The sequence below is a fragment of the Cervus elaphus genome, chromosome 5 (assembly GCF_910594005.1).
Source record: "Cervus elaphus chromosome 5, mCerEla1.1, whole genome shotgun sequence".
NCBI classification, from domain to species: domain Eukaryota; kingdom Metazoa; phylum Chordata; class Mammalia; order Artiodactyla; family Cervidae; genus Cervus; species Cervus elaphus.
The window spans coordinates 6,884,963-6,910,732 of NC_057819.1; the positions used below are offsets into that span (position 1 = coordinate 6,884,963).

Consider the following 25,770-nt stretch of genomic DNA (forward strand, 5'->3'; position numbering starts at 1 on the left):
GACTCAGAGCTGCTGCTTTGGTGTCTTGGAGTGGTTAAGAAATTAACCATTTAATCCATTAATTTCCAAAATAGTCAAACACCCATTCTGTACCAGATGATTTGCAAACATTATTTCTAATTTCCCCCAAATCCTTAAAGATGACAACAGTACTGATCAGAACAGCCAACATGTACTGAGAGCATCCCATGAGTCAGGCACTGCTTAGAGTTTTTCTATCTACATGCTTAGACGCTCAGTCGTGTCCAACTCCTTGTGACCCCGTGGACTGGAGCCTGCCAGGCTCCTCTGTCCATGGGATTTCCCAGGCAAGAATACTGGAGTGGGTTGCCATTTCCTTCTCCAGGGGATTTTCTTGACTCAGGGATCAAATCTGAGTCTCTTGCATCTCCTGCATTGGCAGGCAGATTCTTTACCATTAGCGCCACCTCTTTTAATTATTACAACAACCCCAAGACACATTGTTATGGCTGTCCCCATTTGATATCTGTGCAAATGAAGAACTGTTGGGGTATCCCACTGGGTAACCTGTCAAGCCAGTTAGTGGGAGAGAGAGGATTCAAATCCAAGTGGTCCAAGTCCTCTGTTAATCACTGCACCAGAGAGCCCATTTTACAGCTGAGGAACCTGAGGCTCGGGCGAAGATCTCTTGTGAAAGGTACACAAGAAGGAAGTGGCTGAGTTGTGGTTTGATTCTCTGCCTCCAGAGTCAGTCTGATTCACTTTTGACCCAATCATCAGTAAGAGTGAGAAGAATTCCCCATGGAATTACATCCCTGGTAGAAACCAACCGTCTTTGAAGGCATCTGTATTTATCTTCAGTTCCCAGAAGATGGCAGGAAAGTGACATGGGAAGTGACCTAAACTTGAAACTGGAGGCCAGGCTCTGCTGCTCGCTTCACGCCTCTGGACTTCATTTTTCTCCTGCCTGTTAAGTAAACGGACTGGACCAAGACCTCATCTGTAAGCTGAGATATGGCTGGACTATGGCATTCCCACTGTGAGGATGTACTCACACTTTGAAGTAAGATTGTTTAAGGCAGGTATTTTTCAACCTAGGTGTGACTGACATTTTGGGCTGGGGAGTTCTTTGTGGGAGGCGGGTGGTCCTGAGCCTTGCAGGATGTTGGACAGCATCCCTGGCCTCTGCCCACTAGATGCAAGCATAACCTCTCCCAATGACAACCAAAGATGCCTCTAGGAACTGTCACTGACAACTGTCCCCTGGGGAGCAAATTCAGCCCTGTTGAGAATCACTTGTCTAAGGTCTAAACAATTCTGATGGTAATCTGTGTGATGTCATCCTGACCTCTCCCAGGAATTCAAGTGAGTTGGACTCATGGCTTATAGACATAATCCATCAAGCTACCCTCATTCCCTCCCAGCCACTCTCCCTCTCTTTAGGTACAGGAAAAAATGTACATTTATGGAGCACATGTGAGCAAAATGCTCAAAATCAGGTTGCTTGGTTATTGCTGTGAATGGTTTATAACATACTCTACAGTAGTGGAGCATTGAAACTGAGTGGTAATTAGCAACCAGTGTTAACTGAGCACTTACTATATGCTAGACACATGGTTATGAGCATCTATATCTATGGTTGTCATGGTGAAATTTTCTGATAAGGACACCAGCTTTGGCTTGTTTAAAGTTACCCAGCTGACAAGTGGCAGGGCAAACTTGACCTGCTGGATTTGAAGTCCTGTGCACTTAATGGTTTTGCTATAATGAAGGTTTGTTCCAGTTGGAGCTAGTGGTAAAGAACCTGTCTGCCAATGCAGGAGATGTCAGAGATGCAGATTCGATCCCTGGGTTGGGAAGATTCCCTGCAGAAAGGAATGGCAACGTGCCCCAGTATTCTTGCCTGGAAAATCCCATGGACAGAGCCTGGCAGGCTACAGTCCATTGGGTCACAAAGATTTGGACATCACTGTAGTGACTTAGCGCAGCACACACTGCTTTCTCAGGGGCAGGAATTTCTAAACGAAGACAGGCACGCTACTCGAGCCTGGCACGCTGGCTGAGGTGAGGCCGCTGGGGACAGTTCATCAGTGGAAACTTTTACTAAGGCCACCGTCTGGCCATGTGGGTTCGGTCCAGGTCGGGGACTCTCCAGGTCACATATTTGTGGGTTCTGGGCTGTGAAGAGCCAGGGCCTCTTGGGGGAGCCCTACAAGCCTCCCTGGAGATTCCATCCAGAAAACCCTCACTGACTGAGTCAGATCCTCATGACTTTTCGTGGTGCGGTTTATGTCTTCTGGATGGGATTCCCAGGAGCCATCTACCACTCTGCCTCCAAAGAAGGGAGGTTGCAACGAAGCCACAAAGTGCAATAAAGACCACGTTAGTACTGCTAACAATGACCAACACAGTAACTGCAACAAATACCATCATTTTTTGAGTCTGCTGGGACCGAGGGATACAACGACCAAATGGATACATTCCTAGTAAGTGTGTGACTCTCTGAACATAAAAACAGATCATTTCAATAAGCGGCAGCAAGTACTGTGTAGCTATAGGAGCCATGGGAGCACAGAGGAGAGAAACATGACCTAGCCTAGGCAGGCAGGGAGGCCTTCCTGGAGGAGGTGATGCTGAAGATTCATTGTTATTCCTTTTATCGACTTGTTTCTCCTCCCACATCTTCAATAGATCCCAGGCTTCCTGACTATGCAGATTGTGTCTGTTTATATATCACTGTGTTTTTGCTGTATTTTCAGGACCTACCACCACTGTTCCCAAACTATGTACCATGGCGCCCCGGGGTGCCACCATGAACTCATGAGGGTGCAGTGAGGTTTTTAAAAAATGTGGAGGAGACACAGTGACACCTTCCAGCCCCATGTGAACTCCTAGTTTGAGGAAGCTCACAATTTTAACATCAGACTGAGCTATGTTCTTTTCGATGATGCTAGGTTTTCTCTGGTTGCTCTGCTAAAAAGCAAGGACGGTGACAAAGTCAAGGTGGAACAGGAGATGCAGGTGGCAGGGCCCAGCCTGATGATAAAAGGCTGAGAAGTTTGGGAGAACCCAAAAGGCACACACATCCCCACAGAAGTAACTGTGTTATTAATTATAGATAAGTATTATTTAAGAATGAAATAAAAATACAATCCTTTCTCTGAATTCATGGGCATTACTTTTTCAAGCAGCTACTAAGTTGTCAGATATAGCTACTTATTAAGTGGTTTGGACCTAACTGGTTAATAAGTGTAACTGCTAAGTGTTCTAGCCTGGGAAATTTACAAAACAATCTTGGCATTCTAGAGATTCTGTGAGTTGAGAAAGTTTGGGGGCCTCTGTGTCAGCATCTGCTTGCATATAAGAGGACTTGTTAGATGACTGAGCTACATGCAATAACCCTGCCTGGTAGGATGTAGTAATCCCCTTTTCACAGACCTGGGACCGGGGCCCAGAGAGGGCAAGCTACTTGCCCAACGTCACCCAGCAGAGCCGGGGGTGGGTCTGATGGCAAACCCCAGACTCTTCCTTCTACCCACTCCTGATCTGTCTCCTCTTCAAGTGGCCTGGGGTAAAGGAACCAAGAGTGAGAAGACATGGCTTTGAGTCCCAGCCTGGCCAAATTATGGTCATTGGCAAGTGACTGTGAACAGGGGCTGTGGACATCCTGAGCTTACACAATTTGCCGTCTGCTTCCTGATTCTCTTGGTGGAAGACCTTGGTCCACAGCAGAGTCCCAGAGCTCTGCCCAGGAGCTATGATTGCAGAGAGGTGAGGCGGGAAGATGATGCTTTGGGGAGTTAATCAGGCTTGGGCTGGAATCCTGCTTCCCTTGCCTGCTGTGTGACTTCAGGAAAGGTGCTCACCCTCTCTGGGCCCTCTTGGCCTGCTCTCAAGTGGACACACGCACACGGCTCATGCAGTTTTGTGAGGGTAAATGTGTGAATGTTGGGGAAGGGCTGGGCACAGCCACAGTGCCCATCAAACTGGGGCTGCTTCCTTGGCTCAGCAGAGGAAACATCTTAGAGCCGCTTTAGGTCCAATGACCTCGTCCTCATCGCGGCATCCGGATGCAACCTCCCCCTCACTCTGGGCACCTCGTTGCTAGACTCTGACCGTCCTCCCGTCTCACGTGTCATCTCCCGTCGGCCTCGCCGGGCCTGGAACGATGCTGGAACCCCATGCTGGGTTCTCCCGGCGTCTAGGAGGAGGACAGCGTGTTTCCTGACACCTGGCTTGACTTGTGAACTCATTAGTACAGGTGTCCGGGACGCCTTCTCACCAGAGTGCTGCGGATCCTGGAAAGGCAGAGGCCCCGAGGCAGGGGGGCTGCTTTCTGGGAAGCCCAGCAGCTGCTGCAGCCTGGAGGGTCTTTGAAAACTGTGCTTGACGAGTGAGGTGCTGTTCCTTTCTTTTAAAAAAAATATCTGCACCCTTCAGTATTTTTAAATCAGCTTCTATTTTTAGCTTTTCATCTCTGGGGCTCAGCAGCTTGAATGACTCAAGACGCTTCTGACCACCCCCCTCCCACATGGGTTTCAGTTCACCTTCGGGGCTTCCCTGGTGGCTTGGCAGTAAAGAATCCGCCTGCTAATGCCGGAGACCCGGGTTCGGTTTCTGGGTCAGGAAGATCCCCTGGAGAAGGAAATGGCAACACACTCCAGTATCCTTGCCTGGAGAGAATCCCATGGACAGAGGAAGGGGCATGGCGGGCTACAGTCCATGGGGTCACAAAGAGTCAGACACGACTGAGCATCTTTCACTCACTCACAGTCACTGGGGGCATGAGAGCTGTATTTGCTCCCTGCGCTGTGACGAAGGTCACTAACCAGGGGGCTTAGGACAGAAGTCACTCCTTGTCTCCTAGCTCTGGAGGTGAGAAGCCTGAAGTCAAGAAGGCAGCAGGGTCCTGCTCCCTCCAAAACCTCCAAAGGTGGGTGCTACCCTGCCTCTCCCCAGCTTCTGGGGGTCGCTGGCCATCCCTGGCACCCTCGACTTGCAGGTGTAAAACTCCCACCACTGCCTCTGCCATCACAGGACGCTCTCCCAGCGTCTGTGTCTCCATCTCAGACCAAAATCTCTGCTTTACTACAACATTTGCTTTTATCGTGGTTGTCTGGACCCGAACCCACAGTAATCTCCAAGGTCTGCCTGTATCTGTTTATCCAACGGAAGAGGACAAGGATTTTCTGGCTTTCCAATTGTCTTCCGACAGCAACGACTTTTACCCGTCTGAATGGCAGGACTGCTTATTTGTGTGGCCATGAAAAAGTCCATGCAGCCTGTTTGGAAGACTCGTGAGAAGTGATAAGACAGCCGCTGGAGCGGAAAGCCATGTCCTAAGCTCATTACATCAGATGGAGACGAAGTGAAGTGAAAGTCGCTCAGTTGTGTCTGACTCTTTGCGATCCCATGGACTATACAGTCATGGAATTCTCCAGGCCAGAACACTGGGGTAAGTAGCCTTTCCCTCCTCCAGGGGATCTTCCCAACCGAGGGATTGAACCCAGGTCTCCCACATTGCAGGTGGATTCTTTACTAACTGAGCCACAAGGGAAGCCCCCAGATGTAGATGAGTTTACAATAAACATAAATGATCGACATCTACCTTCTTGTTGTTTAAATTCTTGATTCTCCAGTACTATCGGAGACCTCAGTGCAGCTCTGGGAGCTTGGGCTGGCTGTGGATCTGTTTGAAACACGCTCATGCAAGACAGCACACAAAACAGCAGCGTGGCCGGCACCTCTGAGCCCCGGCCAGTGTGTGAGGCTTTGTGCCCTGTGCGGGGCCTCAGGCTTTCCTTAAGCAACGGGTCCCATCCCTCTCAGCACATCAGAATCCCTGGGGAGCTTCTGAAACTCAGGCTACACCCCAGACCTACAGCATTCGGATCTCCAGGGAGTTTTCAGACATTCTAGACGATTCCCGTGCACTCCTGAGGCTGAGACCTCCAGACCCCTGCTCTCCACCGCCTCTGCCTGGTGAGAATATGGTCTTACCCTTCCATTCTCAGAGTGACCTCAGAAGCCTTTTTGGAGTTTTTATGGTAGAGAAACCCCCAAAGAGGTTTTTTTTTTTTTTAAAGTCAAACATTTGTTTTGATGGCTCCATAGAGGAGGCCAAAGAGTTCAAATCCACTCTGTTTACTGCCCTGTGGACCGCCTGATTTTAAGCACACGGGGTCAGGCAGGCAGGGTTTGCCTCTGGCCTCCTTCATAACTAACTAGGCTGCGTGAGCTGGGGCAACGATTCCACCTCTCTGAGCCTCAGTATCCTCTTTAGGAGATGGAGACAGTACTACCGTGCTCAAAGCTACTAGAGGAGGAAGAGAGGGAATTCTGGTGAAGGACTCAACCAGTGTGTGTGTGCGTGTGTGTGTGTGCGCGCGCACGCGTGTGTGTGTGTGTATGTATGTGTTAGTCGCTCAGTCGTGTCCGACTCTTTGGGACTCCATGGACTGTAGCCCGCCAGGCTCCTCTGTCCATGGGATTCTCCAGGTAAGAATACTGGAGTGGGCTGCCATTCCTTTCTCAGGGGGTCTTCCAGAACCAGGGTCTCCTGCATTGCAGGCAGACTCAGCACAGTGCCTGATAAACTCACCGTAAATCTTAACCATATGATAACGTTTACCATGAATGTTGGAGTAGCAGCACCCTCAATCCCTGTGAGCTGTGGTCATAGGACGGTAATCATAACAAATGCTCCCAACAGTGGATGCTGCCTCCTGACAGCCCGGCCCTCCACCAGTAAGAAAAGGAAGCCAACCCTCCCGGCAGAGTCCCCCCCGGGGGGGCTCAAATCAGTGCAGAGGACTCACAGACACAGTGGGGCAGGCGGGAGGTCCAGATGGGGGTGCCGGTCTCGCGGCTGTAGCAGGTCAGGAGGGAGCTCCCCTCCAGCACGAAGCCCGGGCTGCAGGTGTACTGGATGGTGGTGCCCACCAGCAGCACGGGGTCAGAGATCAGGCGGGTCGAGTGGTCCACCTCCCCGGGGTCGCTGCAGTACATGACTGTGCGGGACAGACCAGACCAGGCGGGCGTCAGGGCCGCGTGAGCGCCGGTTTGCTGAGAACTACAGAAGGGTCTAGGACACGCCCCCACTTAGCTCTTCCCTCATTTGAAAGACAGCGCATGTGGCTGGAGAACAGGCCAGGACAAAAGAGACTTGAGTTTAATTTCGCTTTTAAGAACTGGCGCCCCCAATAAATGTTTGTGTCAGGGTCCGAGGACCCGTATACAAGGTTGCACACTGCACCTAACGGTATTTGTAATGGAGGGATTTACGGTCTGATGACCTAAAGGGAAAAAAAAAAAACCCGAGACGGCTCTTACTTTTCTCGCAGAATGGGGGGTCGCTGCTCCAGCTGAGGTCCCACTGACAGGTGAGGGTGTCGCTCCCCACGATGTCGTAGCCGGGGTCACACTGGTAGGTGATTCGGGCCCCCCTCACGAGCTCCGTATGAGAAGTGGTTTTCCAGCCGTTCTGGATCTCGGGCAAATCGGAGCAGGAGTCGTTCCTTGACACCTCTTTAAAACAAAAATGTCATCCTTAGATGGGAAGGTGGCCTCTCTGTTGGGGGTTTGTTTTATGAATGTCGGAGGGAAGAGCATATGGAAGATGAGGACGCCTCTGGATATAAGCAACACAACTTCTGAAATCCGGCAGGAACTCTTAACCTGCAGGAACTCTTCTCCAGGGGGGATTTTACAATGATTTCTTCCCACTGTGGATGTGGGACCTCCGGCCCCAGTCAAGCTGTCAGATGACAGCGACTCCAGTTGACATCCTGACCACAACCTCATGAGAGATCCCGACTCAAGGCCACTCAGTGTGAACTCCTGAACTTCTGACGCACAGGAACGGTGAGACAGTAAACATTTACTGCTAATTTGGGCATGGGGGGTCATCTGTTACATAGCAGTAGGTTGCTACTGTCCTCAGCCTTGGGGCTTCCCAGGTGGCTCAGTGGTAAAGAATCCGTCTGCGAGACACAGGTTCCATCCCTGGGTTGGGAAGACACCCTGGAGAAGGAAATGGCAACCCACTCCAAAATTCTTGCCTGGGAAATCCCATGGACAGAGGAGCTTGGCGGGCTACAGTTCACAGGATCACAACAGTCAGGCATGGCCAAGCGTGTATACATGCACATAGCCTCAACCTTGTCCTAAGAAATGTCCATAGATCTATGGGCTTGATGGATTAGTCATATTCATTTTTTGTACTGCAGATTGAGACAAACACGTAACTATTAAGATATAAATAACTATTGGTTGCATTCTTCAAATCCCGTTGCCTGCCATCAGTGAACATTAACCACACTCCAGAAAACGCTACACACAGCTTATCATCACAGAGTCTTCCTCCAGAGAAACTCTGTTTTCCTCCTGCTAACCTTTGTTACTAAGGTAGCAATCCAAAGCCCACTACTACAACTCTCCCTTCAGAGTGCCCACTGCACAGATTTTGAGACAAGAGCTAATTACACTGGATAATTAATTTGCGGCTCTTCTGTGCTTCTGGGGGAAGCAAAGCACCTCCTCTGTCTGCGGGAAAGTCATTCTGAGAAACAAGCAATGGTTTTTCCCCGGGATTTCATCATGATTTTATTTGAGGGAAGGAGATCTCCTGGGTGTCTGCGAGAAGGAGGGGAGCGGGAAACGGCTTCTAGAATTGCCTGGTGGGGAGCAGAAGCCTCTATTTTTAGGCCTTTGAAAAATCAGCCAAGCCCTGGATTTGGGACACAGCTGCAAAAGCTCAGAGTCTGGATGAAAGAGGAGAAATGGGGGCAAATACTCTGTGGTCTGCCTGGTGCCAAGAGTTTTGAGACAGAACGGTTTGCTTGCCTGACTTATTTTTTGCATCTTCTTTTTTTAAAATATTTATGCTTTAATTAGAGTGCAATTGCTTGACAATGTCATGTTAGTTTCTGCCGTACAACAGCGCGAATCAGCTACACGTACACACATATCCCTTCCCTCGAGAGCCTCCCTCCCCGCTCCCCCCACCCCTCTAGGCTGTCAGTGAGCATGGAGCAGAGCTCCCCGCGCTAGGCAGCGTCCCACAGCTATCTGCTTTACCCGTGACGGTGTAAATCTGTCAGTGCTACTCTCTCCACGCGTCCCAGCCTCCCCTTCCCCAGCACGTCCACACGTCTGTTCTCTATGTCTGCATGTCTGCTCCTGCCTTGTGAATAGTTTCATCAGTATCATCCTTCTAGATTCCATACATATATGTGTGACTTTTCAATGAGCTGACACGACTACACATTTCCATAGGACCTCCCGTCTCCTCCGGGGCATTCATCACGCTTGTCATTACTCAGCGCTGCCACCATGCAGCAGAGCCTTGGCTCAAAGTGTGGCCCCGCAGTCTGCTAACTGGGTGGCTTTGGCCCGGTCACTTAACCTTCTGTTCTTCAGTTTCTGATTCAGGAGACCCCCACTGGAGACCCTGATTCAGAAATCTCCATGTTCACCAAACATCCCAGGTGAAGGTTCTGGAATGATCTGTTCCTATGAAACTTTGTTAACTTTGCTAAACTTGCTTAGGAGTCAGATAACGTCCCTTCTAATCCTTTGTTGTCATTGTTTGTTTTTTAAAAGCTGGGTGACGCCTGTCATGTCAATAAGTATCTCTGAGCCTCACTGTCCTCAATCATAGAGTACAGGCAAGAATCATGACCCTGAGTATCCCTAGAGGCAAGGTGGAAACTAATTAATGTGCAGGGTATGAGAATAACACTAATATGAGATATATGGATTCAGTGATTTGTTTTGACTAAGACATGAGTGCCTACCATGTGGCAGGCGCCAGGATTTAGGGATCTGAAGTCATGGTTCCATTTTCATGGTCAAGATCAGCACGATGGTCCAATTTTTGGCAAAAGAAATACCCAAATGTACGGAGTACATGCCACCACTTCCCAGTCTTACGCTCAGAGCAGACATCACTTATCAATCACAGCAACTTCTTTCTTTGAGTCAAGCTGAAACCTCCCAATCCTTTTCCACACAACACTCCAGAGAGCCACTGTCATTGATTGGAGCTGACCCACAATATGGAGCTTATTTATTATCCTGGGATTAGAGGAATAAACACACAAGTGACCAATATCTCTTTGCAAAACACTGCTTACTCATTTCTGCTTTTTAATTCCCTTCCCTCCCATACGCTTGGTCATAGACAACAGCAAAACAAAAAAACAATGAGGAGAATGGGTCTTTGCTTCTGTCTGTGGAGAAAATAATTATGGAAAGTCAGAACCACGTAGGCTCAGGGTTCCCATAGACGGTTCTGAAGCATCCAGTGCAGATAAGCCTTGGCCACCTCGCAGAGCTGGGGTCAGGCCTTGAGATCAGTCTAGGAGCTTCAGAATTCTCTAGATGACAAGAGAAACCCCCAACCCTCCCATTGGACCCCTCTACTGGATGGGAGTTGCACCTACGTCTGGTTAAATCTAGACCCAGGGTAGCAAACACCTCTCCCGTGCCCATGACAGACATCACTAATCAATCATGGCACCCTTTTCCACTGACTTCAGACCTGGCCTCCTCTGAAATCAACATGGTCTTCCACCCAGGTAGGGATGAGCAATTTATTGACATAAAAACTAGATACAAGGCTTCCTCAGTGGTCCAGTGGTTGAGAATCTGCCTTGTAATGCAGGGGACCCCAGTTTGATCCCTGGTCTGGGAAAATCCCACATGTCATTGAGCAACTGAGCCTGTGTGCCACAACTCCTGAAGTGGTACAGTTAGGGCCCATGCCCTGCAATGACAGAAGAGGCCCCAGCGAGAAGCCCGCACCCTGCAATTACAGAGTAGCCTCTCTAGAAGCCACACCCAGAGAAAAGCCCTCATGTAGCAACGAAGACCCAGAACAGCCGGAAAAAAAAAAAAACTGTTAAAAAATTAAATACAGAAATTAGCTATATGTTTCTTCAACAGAAATAAGAAAAAACGGAACTGTTCTCTCTTTTTGTGTTCCCTATATGAGCCAGGCTGTGCATCTCGGGGAAGCACTTGCTGGAATCCTATACTCATCAGGATATGGTCCTGCTATTTTCTGCTAATGGGACTCTCTCTCCCATCTTTACTAACTGGCTCAAGGGCAGGGAGAGAACTCTATTTGTTCCTGTAATCCTGATGCCTCCCACAGGGCCTGGCATGAAAGTTTGTGAACCAAGCTCTCTGGAAACAGAGACAATGCATTTGAAGATGAAATAAAATAATACACATAATAGTGCTGGCCAATTTCAAATTGTCACATGAATCTAAGTTTTTCGGCATCAATTAACAAGAATACCTCCTCTTTAAGATATTGCCAAACTGAACACCGGCCAGGCTTTCTGGTTAACCTTGGGCAGCCTTGGAGAGAGTCAGATTTCCGTCATCAAGCTGAATGCAATTTTGGAAGATTGACTTGGGTACCAGAGGAGACAAATGAGCAAAAACTATGACCTCATCTTCCAGGAGGGAGGGAGGTGGGGAAGAAAGGTCTAAGGAGATGGATTGAAGCTGAGTCACCAGAAACTCTCCCTCCAAAGGCAGCTGACTCCGGAGGGCACCTGGCCTGGAAAGCCTCTGCCCAGGGCATTGGCCGGTAAAGAATGCATGGAAAGTGGCAGCAATAACACTCTGAAATACTCAGCACTGCAATCAAGGGTAAAAAGGCCCCTGAGACGCATAAAAAAGAAGACAGACAGTTGTGATTGCTTTTCTGAGAGATGCATGCAGAGCAGGGAAGGGATGGGGAGTGTCCACCAGCTGGAAATAAAAAGCAGGGGACCAAGAGGGCTATTTTGAGACATTATTCTGCCATCTTCTCTGTCTGCCAGCTTCCCAAATAAAGTCATATTGCCTGCCTCAACAACAACAACAAGCAAACAAAACAAAACAAATGCAAGGGACTTATTTTCAGACGCATGAAGCTCCTTAAGACAGCCAATGGTTAGGGAAGTAGCTTGTATTCTAGAGGCCAGAGAAGGTACAAAGAGAACACTTTGCATCAGCTGGAGATGGGCAAATCTTCAAGCCAATGGGAAGAACCAAAGACATGGAATCTTGTTCAGGCAAGATTACTGACTGGAGATGTATTATGGCCACAGGAGGAGTTAAGTTCCTGCAAAAATCTCCAGGTCAATAATGTGTTAAAGTCATAATCTACTAAGTCCTGGTGTCAACCCTGTGGAAGAGGTATCACTATTTCCATTTTACAGATGACAAAAAGAGGCTCAGAGAGGTTAAGTGACTTGCCCAAGGTCACACAGCCATTGATGACAGTACTAGGACTTGAACCCTGGTCCTTCGACTAGAGAGCCCACCTCTTAAAAAAATGAAAAAACAATGTATATTTACTGTGCCAATATATTAAAAAAAACTCACATAGTACAACACTCTCCAAAAGACACAGCTAGAGGAAATGGTCTTGGCTTGCATCTAAACACAAAGACAAACAGTAACTGGCTAGAACACTTACCGATATAGTTCATGATGAATCCCTGGCCCTTCCCAAAGATGAGGCCGGCGGGGTCCGAGTGGAATTGGATGGTTAGGTCCGGTGTGGACGAGTACAGCTTCTGGGGGCCGCTGTTTCCCAGGTACTGTCCCAAGATGTGGGGCATGACCTCGTCACCATCGTAGATGGTCAGGATGTCGCTGTTGCTGAGGTTCAGGCTTTGGGGGCAGAGAGGAGAGGAGGGGTCTTGAGAAGCCAAGTTATGGACATTCAATAGACTATTATTTTTTTTCAGGCAGCACTCTTTCTTGAGATATACTATGTGGTCAGGGCCCAAGCTAAGAAGTCGGGGGTGAGGGAGCCACAGGCTGAACCTGTAAATGGCACATGCTGGTCCTCCCCACGAGCAGGACTGGATCTGTGGATGGATTGGGCTTCTGAAGACTCATTCATGAAATGACCATTCCTGCACAGAGGTCCCTGCAGAGCCTAGTACTGCACTGCCGGGAGGACTGCCTTCAATACCCCCGTCATTAACAACCCTTTCTGGGGTGAAGCAAGTGCTGGGCATGTGCCACCTGCTGGGGGTGTGACATGGGTCTTCCGTTTTTCTCTGACGCAGAACAAGCTGACTGCTTGCTAATTATAACTTGCATCCTCATATAAAGTGAAATGATCTTTCCACTTATTATGCAGCACATGCCTCAAAATCAGCCAGGTTACCTATTATGTTTAGAGGATGGGACCGCGGGCAGGCTGGAGAAAGAGGCAAGATTCATGGAAGATGCTCCAACCTGCCATCACTATTCATAGCATCACGGGATGACACACTTCTAAGACCCAGACACGACAGTACACTGACGATGCACAGTTAGAAATCCAGGAAGCCTTCAATAAGGCACAGAAACCAGTGCTGTGGGAGGTGTGCTGGGTAAAATTGATTTCTGATTGTAGGGATGCCAGGTAACTCAGCTTTGGCTGCGTCAATCAAGGCAGCCTTGATTGTGTCCCCTCCTTTCCTTGTGTCCCCTCCCTAATATTTCCAAGCATTCACTATGTGCTAGGGCTTCTTTACTAGTGGTAAAGAACCTGCCTGCCAATGCAGGAGATATAAAGACACAGGTTTGATCCCTGGAGGAGGGCATGACAACCCACTCTAGTATTCTTGCCTGGAGAATTCCATGGACAGAGGAGCCTGGTGGGCTACAGTCCATGGGGGTCACACAGAGTCAGACACAACTGAAGCAACTTAGCCTGCATGCAGTATGTGCCAGGCACTGTGCTCTGCTCAGAAGACATGAGGAGTCACAGAGCAGTGGTCTGTTTAGACTAGAAAGCCAGGGATTGTGGTAGGAGTTATAATCATAAGTGCAGAGAAGGGAGTCTAACTCAGATGGGGGGGGGCATCATGGAAGCCTCCCTGGAGGAGGTGATACTCGCTCAGAACCCTCAAGAAAGAGAAGGGGACCACAAGGCAGACAAACAGGAGAGGGAGAGAGGGCAGTGCCTGAGGCAGAGGGAGGGAGGGAGAAGGGTCACGACTCCTGAAGGAAGACACCGGGTGGGCCCTGGGCCCAGCTTTGGGAATAGACGTGGGAGTGGAGACTAGACCATGAAGGGTTTAGAGAGCCAAGTTTAGGTCACCTGGGTGTCACCTTGCAGGGGACGGGAGACATTAAAGGATATTAAACAGGAGCATCCTGACGGACCAATTCACTGCCAGAGGACAGGCGTTCTAGGAAACGGCCTTCAGTGAAGTTCTGGGAACTGATGCGGATGATGACAGCACCGGCCCCCTCCCCCGCCAAGCTTCATCCAAAGCCCAAGGGCAGTGTTTGCTGCCACTCTGGGAGCAGGGAGGAGATGAGGAAACCGCCCATGTTGGTGCTTCAAGCAGGAAGAACAAAGCAACACAAACAGAAGGCCCGCTGCTGAAGGTCTGCTTCCAGCAAGCAGGGGATGCGCTTTACCCACCACAATTCCTCACGTCTAGCTGTGCCAACGAGTGACTCAGGGAGGCTCTAATTGCCCCCGTACCCTCCATCAGCTTCCCATGCACCACTCCCCAGAACATCCTCTCCTGAGAAAAGGTTGTGGGCTTACTTTGCACACAGGGCTTTAAGACTAAGCTCCCAGACTCTGCCTACCCCCAGCCAGTTTCCAACTAGACGACAACCTCTAAACCCCTATTACATTGACATTCTGGAGTCACTACCTTCATCTGCATACCATAGGTGCTCAGCAGATGCTATGCTATGAAAGAGCCCGCCAGACAGTCTATTTGGCAACAGAAATAGTAGGCTTAATGTCAGTTTTTGAACTATGGAAGAGCCTCTTAACTCTAAGTACCATGAAAACATCAATAGCTCATGAAAGCGCTGGATCAGGTCAGTACGAAGCCCAGCAGAGTGGAGATGTTTATTCTATAAGCCGACTTCATAGCCAATCCGCTGGTAACAGTGGTTTGCAGACAGTGCATGACTTCGCTTTATTCTATCATTCATTTCAATGATCTCAGGGCAGTAGAAGCATCTTCAAGGGTGCAAACACCTTTCATTTGAAAACCCAAGAACATCTGTCTGTTCCTTCTAAAATAGGAAGGAGCAGTGCTCTGGGGAGAGCACACAGCCTTGGGAATCAGAAAGGTCTGGCTTGATTCCTGGTTCGACACTTTGATGGAGGGCCTGTGGTTTTTCTGAAGTTCCTTGCCTGTGAATTGGGCTTACTATTTCCAGTCTATGTCATGGGCTTTCAGAGCAAGGTAAGGGATGCAGGAGATCTGGGATCAGATTCTAGGTTCACTGATAGCACCTGAGCAAAGTCTGTTCATTTGAATGTTATGTCATGTTGTAATGTTATTATGGGCATCATCGCCATCCCCATCATCACCACCACCACCATCAACACCACCACAACTATCATCATCACCATCAGCATCAACACAACCATCATCGTCACCATCAATATCAACACAACCATCATCATCCCCATCATCACCATCCCTATCATCAACACCACCACCATCATCATCATCCCCATCATCACCACGACCACCATCAACACCACCGCAACCATCATCATCACCATCATCACCATCCCCATCATCACCACCACCACCATCAACACCACCACAACCATTATCATCACCATCAGCATCAACACAACCATCATCGTCACCATCAACACCACCACAACCATCATCATCACCATCATCACCATCCCTATCATCAACACCACCACCATCATCATCATCCCCATCATCACCACGAACACCATCAACACCACCACAACCATCATCATCACCACACCCACTATCATCACCATTAACACCACCACAACCATCACCAGCCCCATCATCAACACCACCACCATCCCCACCACCACACCATCATCATCATCATCCCCATCCCCATCATCAACATCACCACCACCATCATTACCATCAATATCAACACAACCATCATCATCACTGTCATCAACACCACCACCATCATCACCATCCCCATCATCACCACAACCACCATCAACACCACCACAACCATCATCATCACCATCAACACCACCACCACCATCACCACGACCACAACCACTATCATCACCATCAACACAACCATCATCATCCCCATCATCACCACCACAACCATCATCATCCCTATCATCACCATCACAACCATCATCATCCCCATCATCCCCATCCCCATCATCAACACCGTCACCACCATCATTACCATCAACACCGCCACCATTATGATCACCACTATCATCATGACCATCACCACCATCACCACCACCACCACCATCAACAGCACCACCATCACAATCCCCCCCTTTGATGCTTACCAAGAAAAGAGTAATGACAAAAATCAGCCTGGAGCTGCCTGCCTCCCTGGGGGCAGAACAGAGGAAGAAACGGGAGGTACTGGGAGTGAGCTGCCCATCACTGGCGAGAACAGAGATGTTTCCCAGGTCTGGATGTGAACCCTTGATGAAAACAGCCACCATGCATCTCCTTAAAAATGGTCCCACCCTGAAAGGGCAGTAGAATCCAGCAGAGGGTAAGGTCCAGACCATCCGGGCTCTGCCAGTATCACGTACACCCCATAGGAGCGAGGGAAAAAGATTAGCACTCTATCCCTTCCATAATGCAACAGGGTGGTGACATTGGGCTGTCCTGTGAGAAAGCAGCAGCCCAGAGCCCCATCCTCATTGCAGAATTCCCAGCCCAAGGAGCCCAGCTGAGGGAGGGGTGAGCTTTTACAACAAATAATGTTTAGAGCTGTATGAGTATTAGACTCCACTACACTTGTTGTGACCGGAAGACCCATGAAAACAAAGCTGTCACCCAGAGAAGCAAAACAGTGGAGAAGGTGCCCGAAGGACAGTGGGAGAAAGAGCAAAGGTGCTCTCTCCTGTATCCGTTCTGTTGTTGATCGGTCACTCAGTCCTGTTGTTGATCGGTCACTCAGTCCTGTCTGACGCTGCGACCCCGTGGGCTGCAGCATGCCAGGCTTCCCTGTCCTCCTGGATCCAGCTTTTTGAGAGGCTGGTTCCAATGATACACATGAATGCTGGTAATTGATTTTCCCTCCTGATCCAGAGACGAGCCTGTGTTTTTGATTGCCTGTCCAGCTGTGTTTGATACATTGAGTTCATCCAGGGTCCCTGCCGCTGGGCAATCCCCCAGCAATCGAGAGGAAAACGCAGAGACTTAACGGCAGGCAGATTGGCCACAGGGCAGAGCAGGGCTTTCAGCAGAGGATAGAAGAGAGATGTCAGCCAGATACAATCTGAGGAGGCACCGAGAAATCAGGATGTCAGTTTGACTCCAGCGCTAACGGGAGATGGAGAGGTGCTGGCAGGCAGGTGGGTTTGATCTGACTGGAATTGGGTGTAGCAGGTCCCCCGCAGGGAGGATTCCTCAGGAAGCCAGAGCTTCCCACGGCCAGCCCCCCTTAGCTGTCAGAGGGAAAGGCTTTCCGTGGGCACAGGGGTCTTGAGCTCCTGCCAGAAGATAGCAGCCTCTGTGTCTCCTTTGACACGACAAGCCATCTCTTTCTCCTTGGTCTCTGCCGCTGGCTTTTCTCCACCTTTCAGCAGGATTGTGGGGCGATCTGAAGGCTTACTGACTCCATCCTTCCCTGGCTCCCACCCCTCTCCCAGCAGCAGTCAGGTAAATCCTTCCCAAACACAAACCTGGACGCCTTCCCTCGACAGTTCAATAGAGGAGCAAACGAGGTCTATTCACCCAGTGGAATCTTATTTAACCATGAAAAGGGTTTGGGGACAAGACCTCACTTAGCATTTAGGTAACACTAACGGCTCAGTATTATCCACTCAGACAGCAACCCCACAAGCTGAGATGCATTACCATTTCCTCACGGAGAAGCAAACTGAAGCTCAGCTAGGAGAAGCCATCTGCCCAAGGTCACATATGAATCAGACCCTGGATCAAACCTATGTCTGTCAGAGCGAAAGCCCAAGATAGGAACCCCTATTTCATACAACATCCCATGAAAGTCCCACACAGTCGTGCCCCAAAAGTGTACCCAGACAAGGACCTATTACATAGCATGGGGAACTATATTCAATATTTTGCAATAATCTATAAAGGAAAAGAATCTGAAAAAATACATATAACTGAATCAACTTGCTGTACACCTGAAACAAATACAAGACTGTAAATCAACAACACTTCAATAAAAAAAAGAAAGAAAAAGTATGCTTAGGTTCAGTCTTATCTCAGAAAATGCAAATTAAAAATTACAAATAAAACCTGCAGGATGAGGAAGCCTTGTTTCACTGTTCCCCTGTATCCCAGCACGCCTTTGGTTCACATGATGTCATCGCTAGAGTTCATTTGAATATTTATTCTTTCTACAGACTCCCCATGTAAACAATATTTTGTCTCCTAAACATTTTACATTTCTTGGTAACAAATTTGTTTTATCTTGTTGCTGATCATGTATAACAGAGTATGTGATAAAGTCAGTGTTAAACTGATTACTTGGTCTGGGCGGTTTTATTTAGTAGAATGAGATTTGTTACAGTTTTGCAAATATTTTAAGAGTCTGGAAAAGATGCTTAAGAAACGGATATAGCGTTTGCCTTGATGGAGGGGGCTGTTTGCTGGGGAAGGGTGGGAAACTTGACTTTCATAGTAGACCCTTCTGTACCTTTGGGTTTTGAATCATGTGGGTATTTTACCTCTTCACAAAGGATAAGAACAGTCCGAGTGACCCTCATCATAGCTTCCACAAGGGTCTAGAGAGCCAAAGAGGTGAGGATAGAATGTAAATTTGAATCTAACATATATTAGCAAGTGTACTTTCTCTTGACCAGCAGAGGGCAGTGTGCCCTTAAGCAAGATACAGGCATCTACTTCCCCTGCAGGGTAACCCCATCTCCCTATCCTTACTCCAACAAACCAGGACCCTGCAAGTGGGGAGAAAGTGGCAGGTGAACTTTGTAACTGCTGAGCTGTAGTTAATATTCCATAGAAGGCGCAGAAAGAAATGATGAGCAAGCCACCTTGCTTTTCTTATTCCTTTCCTAACAAACATCTGACCTTTGCTTAGCAACCTCGCCTTTAAAAGTCTCTCCTGAGTAGTATTCACCAGACGATTTGCGGTAGATAAACATCTTTGGAAACGTCTAATGGTTATGTATTTATTTAAATGTGAATTAGAAAAATATATAAATATATGGTTTGCACATCGAACTTCTCATTTCACGGACATTATCTTGCTTAGGGGAAGCCAAGTGAAAACGGCAAGCCAATTTAAGGAGGAAAATAAAAAGCAGCTGGTAATAGAATTGGACTGTGGAAATAGCAAAAATTAGCCCACAGAATTCCACTCAGTTTCTCAGCCTTCCAAGACTTCCATGGGGGTTCACGGGGCGGGGGAGGGGCGGGCAGCCTACCACTGCTGTCTCAAATATCTTCGGATACCAGATCCTTTGCAGCCTAGAGACCTGCCTTAGCCAGGCTGGTCCTCTAGTCTGGAATGTCTCTCCTCTCCTCTCTGCCTGACGTCATTTTATAGGCCCCTCTGCGCTCCCTACACCCTCCTGCCTCTATGGCCGTATGATAGCTGGCCAAGACTTTCAGAAGGCTTCCTCAGAGGCAGGAGCTGTTCTCAGCAATTCACACACACCCGTTCATTTCATCCTCAGACAAAACCTCCAAGAAGCACCACTCTCACCCATTTCACAGGTAAGCAAACTGAGGCACCCAGAGGTGAAGAAACACGCTGAAGCTCACACAGCTGGTCATACGGGAGAGCCATGTGGTTAGAAGCCATGATTCTAGCGCTGAACCGTGGGACTCTACCTGCCGGTGTCAGCTCTCATGCAGGGCTGCGGGTTCCCCGAAGGGACATGCCCAAGCCCAGGGCTTCGCAAAGGTGAAATAACTGTCGTGTACACAGATGGATGGTGGTGAGTTTATTTCTGCTTCTTCCAGGTGAGCAAATGAGGCTCAGAGGGGTTCAATGACTGTCTTAAGAAAACACCGTCTTGCAATCAAGACAGGACCTCCACCGGATCGCAGAGATGGGTGATTAAATACACCATTGAATTTAAATAAGGGAAAGAAGAGAAGCAGAACCCAGAAGTGCAGTTGTAAGTGCAATAAAACTTTTATAAAACACTTATATATTTTTGAAGGCCTTAAGAAAAAGGCTTGTTTAGAATTCTTTTGTATCCATTCTCTCTTCATATCCCCTCAGCCACATGGTGAGGAGACCTGAGAAAATGAAATCCCATTTCACAGAGGAGTAAACTGAGCCCATAAGAGCCCAGATCCCAAGGCCTTGGCTCCTTCACGAAGCCACACAGCCAATGCCAGCTGCTCCCTGGCACTGTGGAATTGCTGAGGGACCCTTTGGCCCAGGGCTAATTTGGTTTCAATTTAATTTGATAAAATAGCAGGTGAGACAAGAAACCATGTCACCTCCGGGGAGGGCAGAGAAAACCAATCTCTCTGGCTCCCTAAAAAGACCCATTAAAGCATAAAAAATGAACAGTTTTCTCATTTCCTTCTCTGTCCTTCCCTATTTCTCCGCTTTCTTTCCTTCCTTTCTCCTCCAGATACTCACCAAGAGCGTGCCTGTGTAGGGCTCAGACCCAGCCTTCACCCATTCCTGGCTACACAAGAGAATCTCTGGGGAGATTTAAGAACTCCCAATGCTGTCCAGGCTGCACCCCAGGTGGACGGGGCCCTCAGCATCTCGGGGCGCAGGTCGCGGGCATCAGTGGCACTGAAGTTCCCCAGGAGGGTGTGCCGGCAGCCGGGACTGAAAGCCGCTGCCCTGGAGATTTCGATGTGGGTGAGACCCCATCTCTGTTCTGCCTTTCTCTTCTCCTTTTCCTCCACTTTTCTCCCTGTCTTGACCAATTCCCTCTTGGATCTCCAATGAGAAAGAGAAGAAGGATACCCCCCAATCCCCACTGGACGTGCCTTTCCTCTGGGACCACCCCACGGGCTGACCAGCCACATCCTTGGGCTGAGCCGATTCACAACACAGCGGGCAAGGCTTCGGCAAGATCAACAACAAGGCACATCACTGCCAGCGCTGCGGACCAGCGGCAAACCCAACACTTCTCAGCTGCTTTGCTGGGAAAGCAGAAAGAAACCAGTCCCTAACCACCCTGGTGTTTTTCGCTCCATCTTGAGAGGCCGTCCAAAGAGAATGGACTCTGGGTTCAAACCCTCAGTGAGCTGGTTTCTAGCTAGGTGACCTTGAGGAAGTGACTTAACTCACTGATCCTCAGTGTCCTCACCTGTAAAATGGGGATAATACTGTTGAAAGCGGTAAGCATTGTAATCAGTGCCAGGAATTCAATTAACAGAGCATTTTTTTTCTGTCTGTGAAAAAATATATTCATAATGAATTACACAGCCTGTTAGGGGAGAGGGTTGTGGCGTCAGGAGGTATCATTGAGAGCCGCCCACCCCCACCCCCGTTGCTTCTTTGCTTTGTGACTACGGACAAGTCACCTGCCCAGCCTGGGCCTCATTTCTCTAGATGAAAATCTCAGAAAGCACCAATTGTAAAAAAAAAAAAAAAGAAAAGAACAGAAAGGAAGAAAGTGTGGCTGCTGTGAAGTAGCCACAGTTTCCTTCTGCTTCACGCTTTCCTTCTCCCCAGGAGGTCAGGCCCCCATCTTCCCTCCCCTCTCCATCACCAGCCGCTAAGGGATGGGGTTGACAATTCAGCGATTCAGATACAGGCTGGTGAAGCTTGGCTTTCCCACACCCAAGGGTGGCCAGAGGCGGTCTCGCGGCCCTTCCCAGACTTTCCTGTGTGCGGATGCCCACATCGCTCCCTCTTTCTGGACAGGAATTTCTCCAAATTTATACAGTTAGAGTGGGACCAGAGGCCTTCTTCATTTTAGGACCTCTGAGTCAGTGTAAAAGAGCTGAACTTGAGAGAGTATAATTAAAGCATAAATTAGAGTTTAATTAAGGGTGGGTTGGGACTTGTGGTGTGTGTGTTGTCTGTGTGGGGTATGTGTGTAGTGTGTGTGTGGTGTGTGTGTTGTGTTGTCTATGTGTGTGGTGTGTGTGGTGTGTTGTCTGTGTGTGGTGTGTAACTAGTGTGTGGGGGGTATGTGTGTAGTGTGTGTGGCGTTTTGTATGGTGTGTTGTCTGCGTGTGGTGTGTTGTGTAGTGTGTGTGGGGTATGTGTGTTGTGTTGTGTGTGTGTTGTGTGTGTGTAGTGGTGTGGTGTGTTGTCTATGTGTGGTGTGTGAGTAGTGTGTGTGGGGTATGTGTGATATGTGTGGTGTGTTGTGTGTGGTGTGTTGTCTGTGTGTGTTGTGTGAGTAGTGTGTGTGTTGTGTGTGTAGTGTGTGTGGGGTATGTGTGTGGTGTGTATGGTGTGTTGTCTGTGTGTGGTGTGTGAGTAGTGTGTAAGGTACGTGTGTAGTGTGTGTGTTGTGTGTGTGGGGTATGTGTGTGTGTGATATGTGTGGTGCGCACGTTGTGATCTGTATGTGGTGTGTGATGTTTGTGTTGTGCATGCACACACATGCGCACACACACACACACGCACACATGCGCGCGCGTGCGCGCGCGCACACACACACACACACACACACACACGCCCGTGCAGAGGGGCGTGGCCCTGGCCCGGCTCGCTGCAGGAAGCAGCTCCGGGCTGTCACCGCAGGAAGGGACAGCCGCCGGATCTGTGTTCACTGGCGCTCTGAGCCCCCATCATGACACACCTTCTTGAAGACATCCCCTCGTACAGCCTGGTGTGGCTCATCTCAGCTGCCAAAACACATCCCCTGTGACCCAGCGCAGGCTCCGGGAGGGCAGGAACGGTCCTCCAGGAAAAAACCAACCGCTGGGAAGCTTGAGGGCCCCCCCCAGGCTCCCCTGGAGGTGTGATGTAGCTGCACAGGGGCCCCCCGGCCATCACAGGACCGCGCTTGGAGCCTCTGCCCCGCCTGGCTGCCAGACCCCACCGTGTGAACTCACGGATTGTTTAGAGAACTAACTAAGCAGACAGAGGTGATGCACTCTGAAGAGTTTGGCATGCAGTAAATTGGTGTTTTCTCCAAGCCTCTGATAGCCTACCTCAATGCCAGGCACATGGTGGGTCCTCACCAAGCACTGGATGGAGAGTAAGCGCCAGGGCCACTGCACATCAGACAAGCGGCTCGCGGGACGTCAGATCTAATTGCATCTGAACGCTGTGGGCTCCTAGGCGTGCACCAGCAAGGCAGGGGCAGGGCTGGAGGTGGGGGGTGGAGGGGGGGCGGTCCCTCCCACGGCTGCAGATGCCAAGGCTGTGAAGAACTGGCACAGCTGAGGAGTGGAAAAGGGCACGTGCTGGGGAGGACCTGTCCTAGGGCTGTGTTTCCCAGTTACCACTCACACCAACAGCGGGGGGAAGGGGAGTAATCAACCAGGTAGGACGTCTGGGGAGTGCCTTAGGATGAAGCTTCTTCATCCCTCAGTGCCCGAAGTTGGGGGCAACATTTGTGTGTGTGCGTATAGTTGTATAATAGACCTAAATTTGGACACACATCATAGAAGGAGTTAATTATCATCATCCCAGCTGCCAAGTAAACTTCTGAGTGCGCATGGTGTCAGGCCCTTGCCAAGAGTTCCATCTTCCCAGGAACTCTAACTGGTGGGGACTCTGTAATTAACATCCTCCTTTTAAAGACAGGGAACTGAAGCTCAGAGAAGTAAAGTGATTTATCCAAGGTCACAGCTAATGACGTGGAGAGTTAGGATCTGAACTCAAAACTTCCTTTGTTGTTGTTGTTTGGTTGCTAAGTTGTGTCCCACCCTTTTCGATCCCATGGTCTGCAGCATAACAGGCTTCCCTGTCCTTCACTATCTCCTGGACTTTGCTCAAACTCATGTCCATTGAGTCGGTGATGCCATCCAACCAACTCATCCTCTGTCATCCCCTTCTCCTGCCTTCAATCTTTCCCAGCATCAGGATCTTTTCCAGTGAGTTGGCTCTCTGCATCAGATGGCCAAAGTATTGGAGCTTCAGTTTCAGCATCAGTCTTTCCAATGAATATTCAGGGTTGATTCCCTTTAGGATTGACTGGTTTGATCTCCTTGCAGTTCAAGGAACTCTCAAGAGTCTTCTCCAGCACCATAGTTCAAAAGCATCATCTCCTCAGTGCTCAGCCTTTTTTATGGTCCAGCTCTCACATCCGTACATGACTATTGGAAAAACCATAGCTTTGACTATATAGATCTTTGTCAGCAAAGTGATGTCTCTGCTTTTTAATATGCTATCTAGATTTGTCATAGCTTTTCTTCCAAGGAGCAAGTGTATTTTTAAATTTCATGGCTGCAGTCACCATCCTCTATGACAGGCAAAAAGAGAGCCTTTTCCTGAAAAAATCTCAGGATCTTTTGAGAGTGCCTTCCACATGTTAAGAAGCATCAGGTGCAGAGAGAAACATTTTCTGATTCTTTATGCCAGGCACTGAGACCTGGGTAGAATTCATAGCTGTGGGATCATAGGCAAGTTACCTCACTTCTCTGGGCCTCAGTTTCTTCATCTGTAAAATGGGGACAATGATAGTCTTCTCCTAGGGACAGCTGTGCACAGGGATGTCATTTGGAGTTTCAGACTGGGAGCAGGAGACCTGAGTTCTCACCCCTACTCTTCGTTGGGTTTGGTAGCTTGAGTGCAGAAATGATTTCAAAGCTCTGGGGCCCCCTCTGTGTCCAGATCCTTTGTAGGGAGGCTCCCAAACACCTGCCACCAAGAGATGGTGTACATTTCTCCATCCCTCGAATCTGGTCTGGCCCTTGCTTTGTGATTTGCCATAGGATACCAATGATGTGGCGCCAATTCCTGGTCTAGGCTCACTCAAGAGGTCGTGAATGCTCTTGAGTGGAATGCTCATGGCTGTGGAATGCTGGCCAGTCGCCACAGGAAGGAGCCCAAGCCAGCTGTTGGATGACGAGAGACCCGTGGAGCAGAGGTGAACCATCCCAGGCTAGGGCTGCCTAGACTGACAGCCAGCCTGCCCCAAATACGTAAGAAAGGCCAGCCATGGACCCATGGGGCCTCCTACCTAGCCCATAGTTGCCCACAGACACAGGCTGGAGTCAGCTCAGACCAGGAGAAGCCCCCCTGCCCCAGCCGCCTCCTTGCTGACCTGCAGACTCATGAGACATGCCACAAGCTTATTGTTTTCTATCACTGAATTTGGGGTGGTTTGTTATACGGTGATAGCTGACTGAGAGGGCAATCTTGGGACAGTCTTTCCCCATCTATGGGCCACAGTTTCCTCATGTGAAACAGGATAGAATTTGGCCTCTATGAACTGTGCTGCTCCAGATTCCCTAGAGTGTTTGGCTCTGGAAAAAAATCCCTTCTCTCTCCACTAATGGACTGGAGGGCTTTCTTTCTATTGTGGCCATTTCTCTTCATGATTTATGCTGCTGTCTGGACATGGTTTCCCTGGTGGCTCAGATGGTAAAGAATCTTCCTGCAATGCAGGAGACCCAAGTTCGATCTCTGGGTTGGAAAGATGCCCTGAAGAAGGGAATGGCAACCCAGTCCAATATTCTTGCCTGGAGAATTCCATGGACAAGAGGAGCCTGGTGGGCTACAGTCCATGGGGTAGCAAGAGTCGGATACAAATGAACAACTAACACACTGAGTGTCTGTGCTTCTGAGGGCTGCTATCAACTTTCAAAAATATGTATATTTACTTGGCTGTACAGGTCTTAGTTGTGGCATGCAGGATCTTTGTTTCACCATGCAGGATATTTCATTGCAGCATAGGGACTCTGTAGTTGTGGCTCTGGGCTCTCTAGTTGTGGAGCATGGACTCACTAGTTGTGGAGCATGGACTCTCTA

General features: G+C 49.1%; 1 protein-coding gene across 3 annotated transcripts in view; it reads right to left on the bottom strand.

The window, feature by feature from the left end:
• Nucleotides 1-25,770, bottom strand: part of SEZ6L (seizure related 6 homolog like) — a 187,569-nt gene that overhangs the window by 17,436 nt on the left and 144,363 nt on the right. For all 3 annotated transcript variants that reach the window (XM_043901500.1, XM_043901499.1, XM_043901498.1), the window contains exons 10-12: nucleotides 12,440-12,636; nucleotides 7,294-7,488; nucleotides 6,780-6,971 (exon numbers count right to left, since the gene is read on the bottom strand). In XM_043901500.1, the coding sequence (XP_043757435.1) occupies nucleotides 6,780-6,971; nucleotides 7,294-7,488; nucleotides 12,440-12,636 (584 nt within the window). The remainder of the gene's footprint in view (nucleotides 1-6,779; nucleotides 6,972-7,293; nucleotides 7,489-12,439; nucleotides 12,637-25,770) is intronic.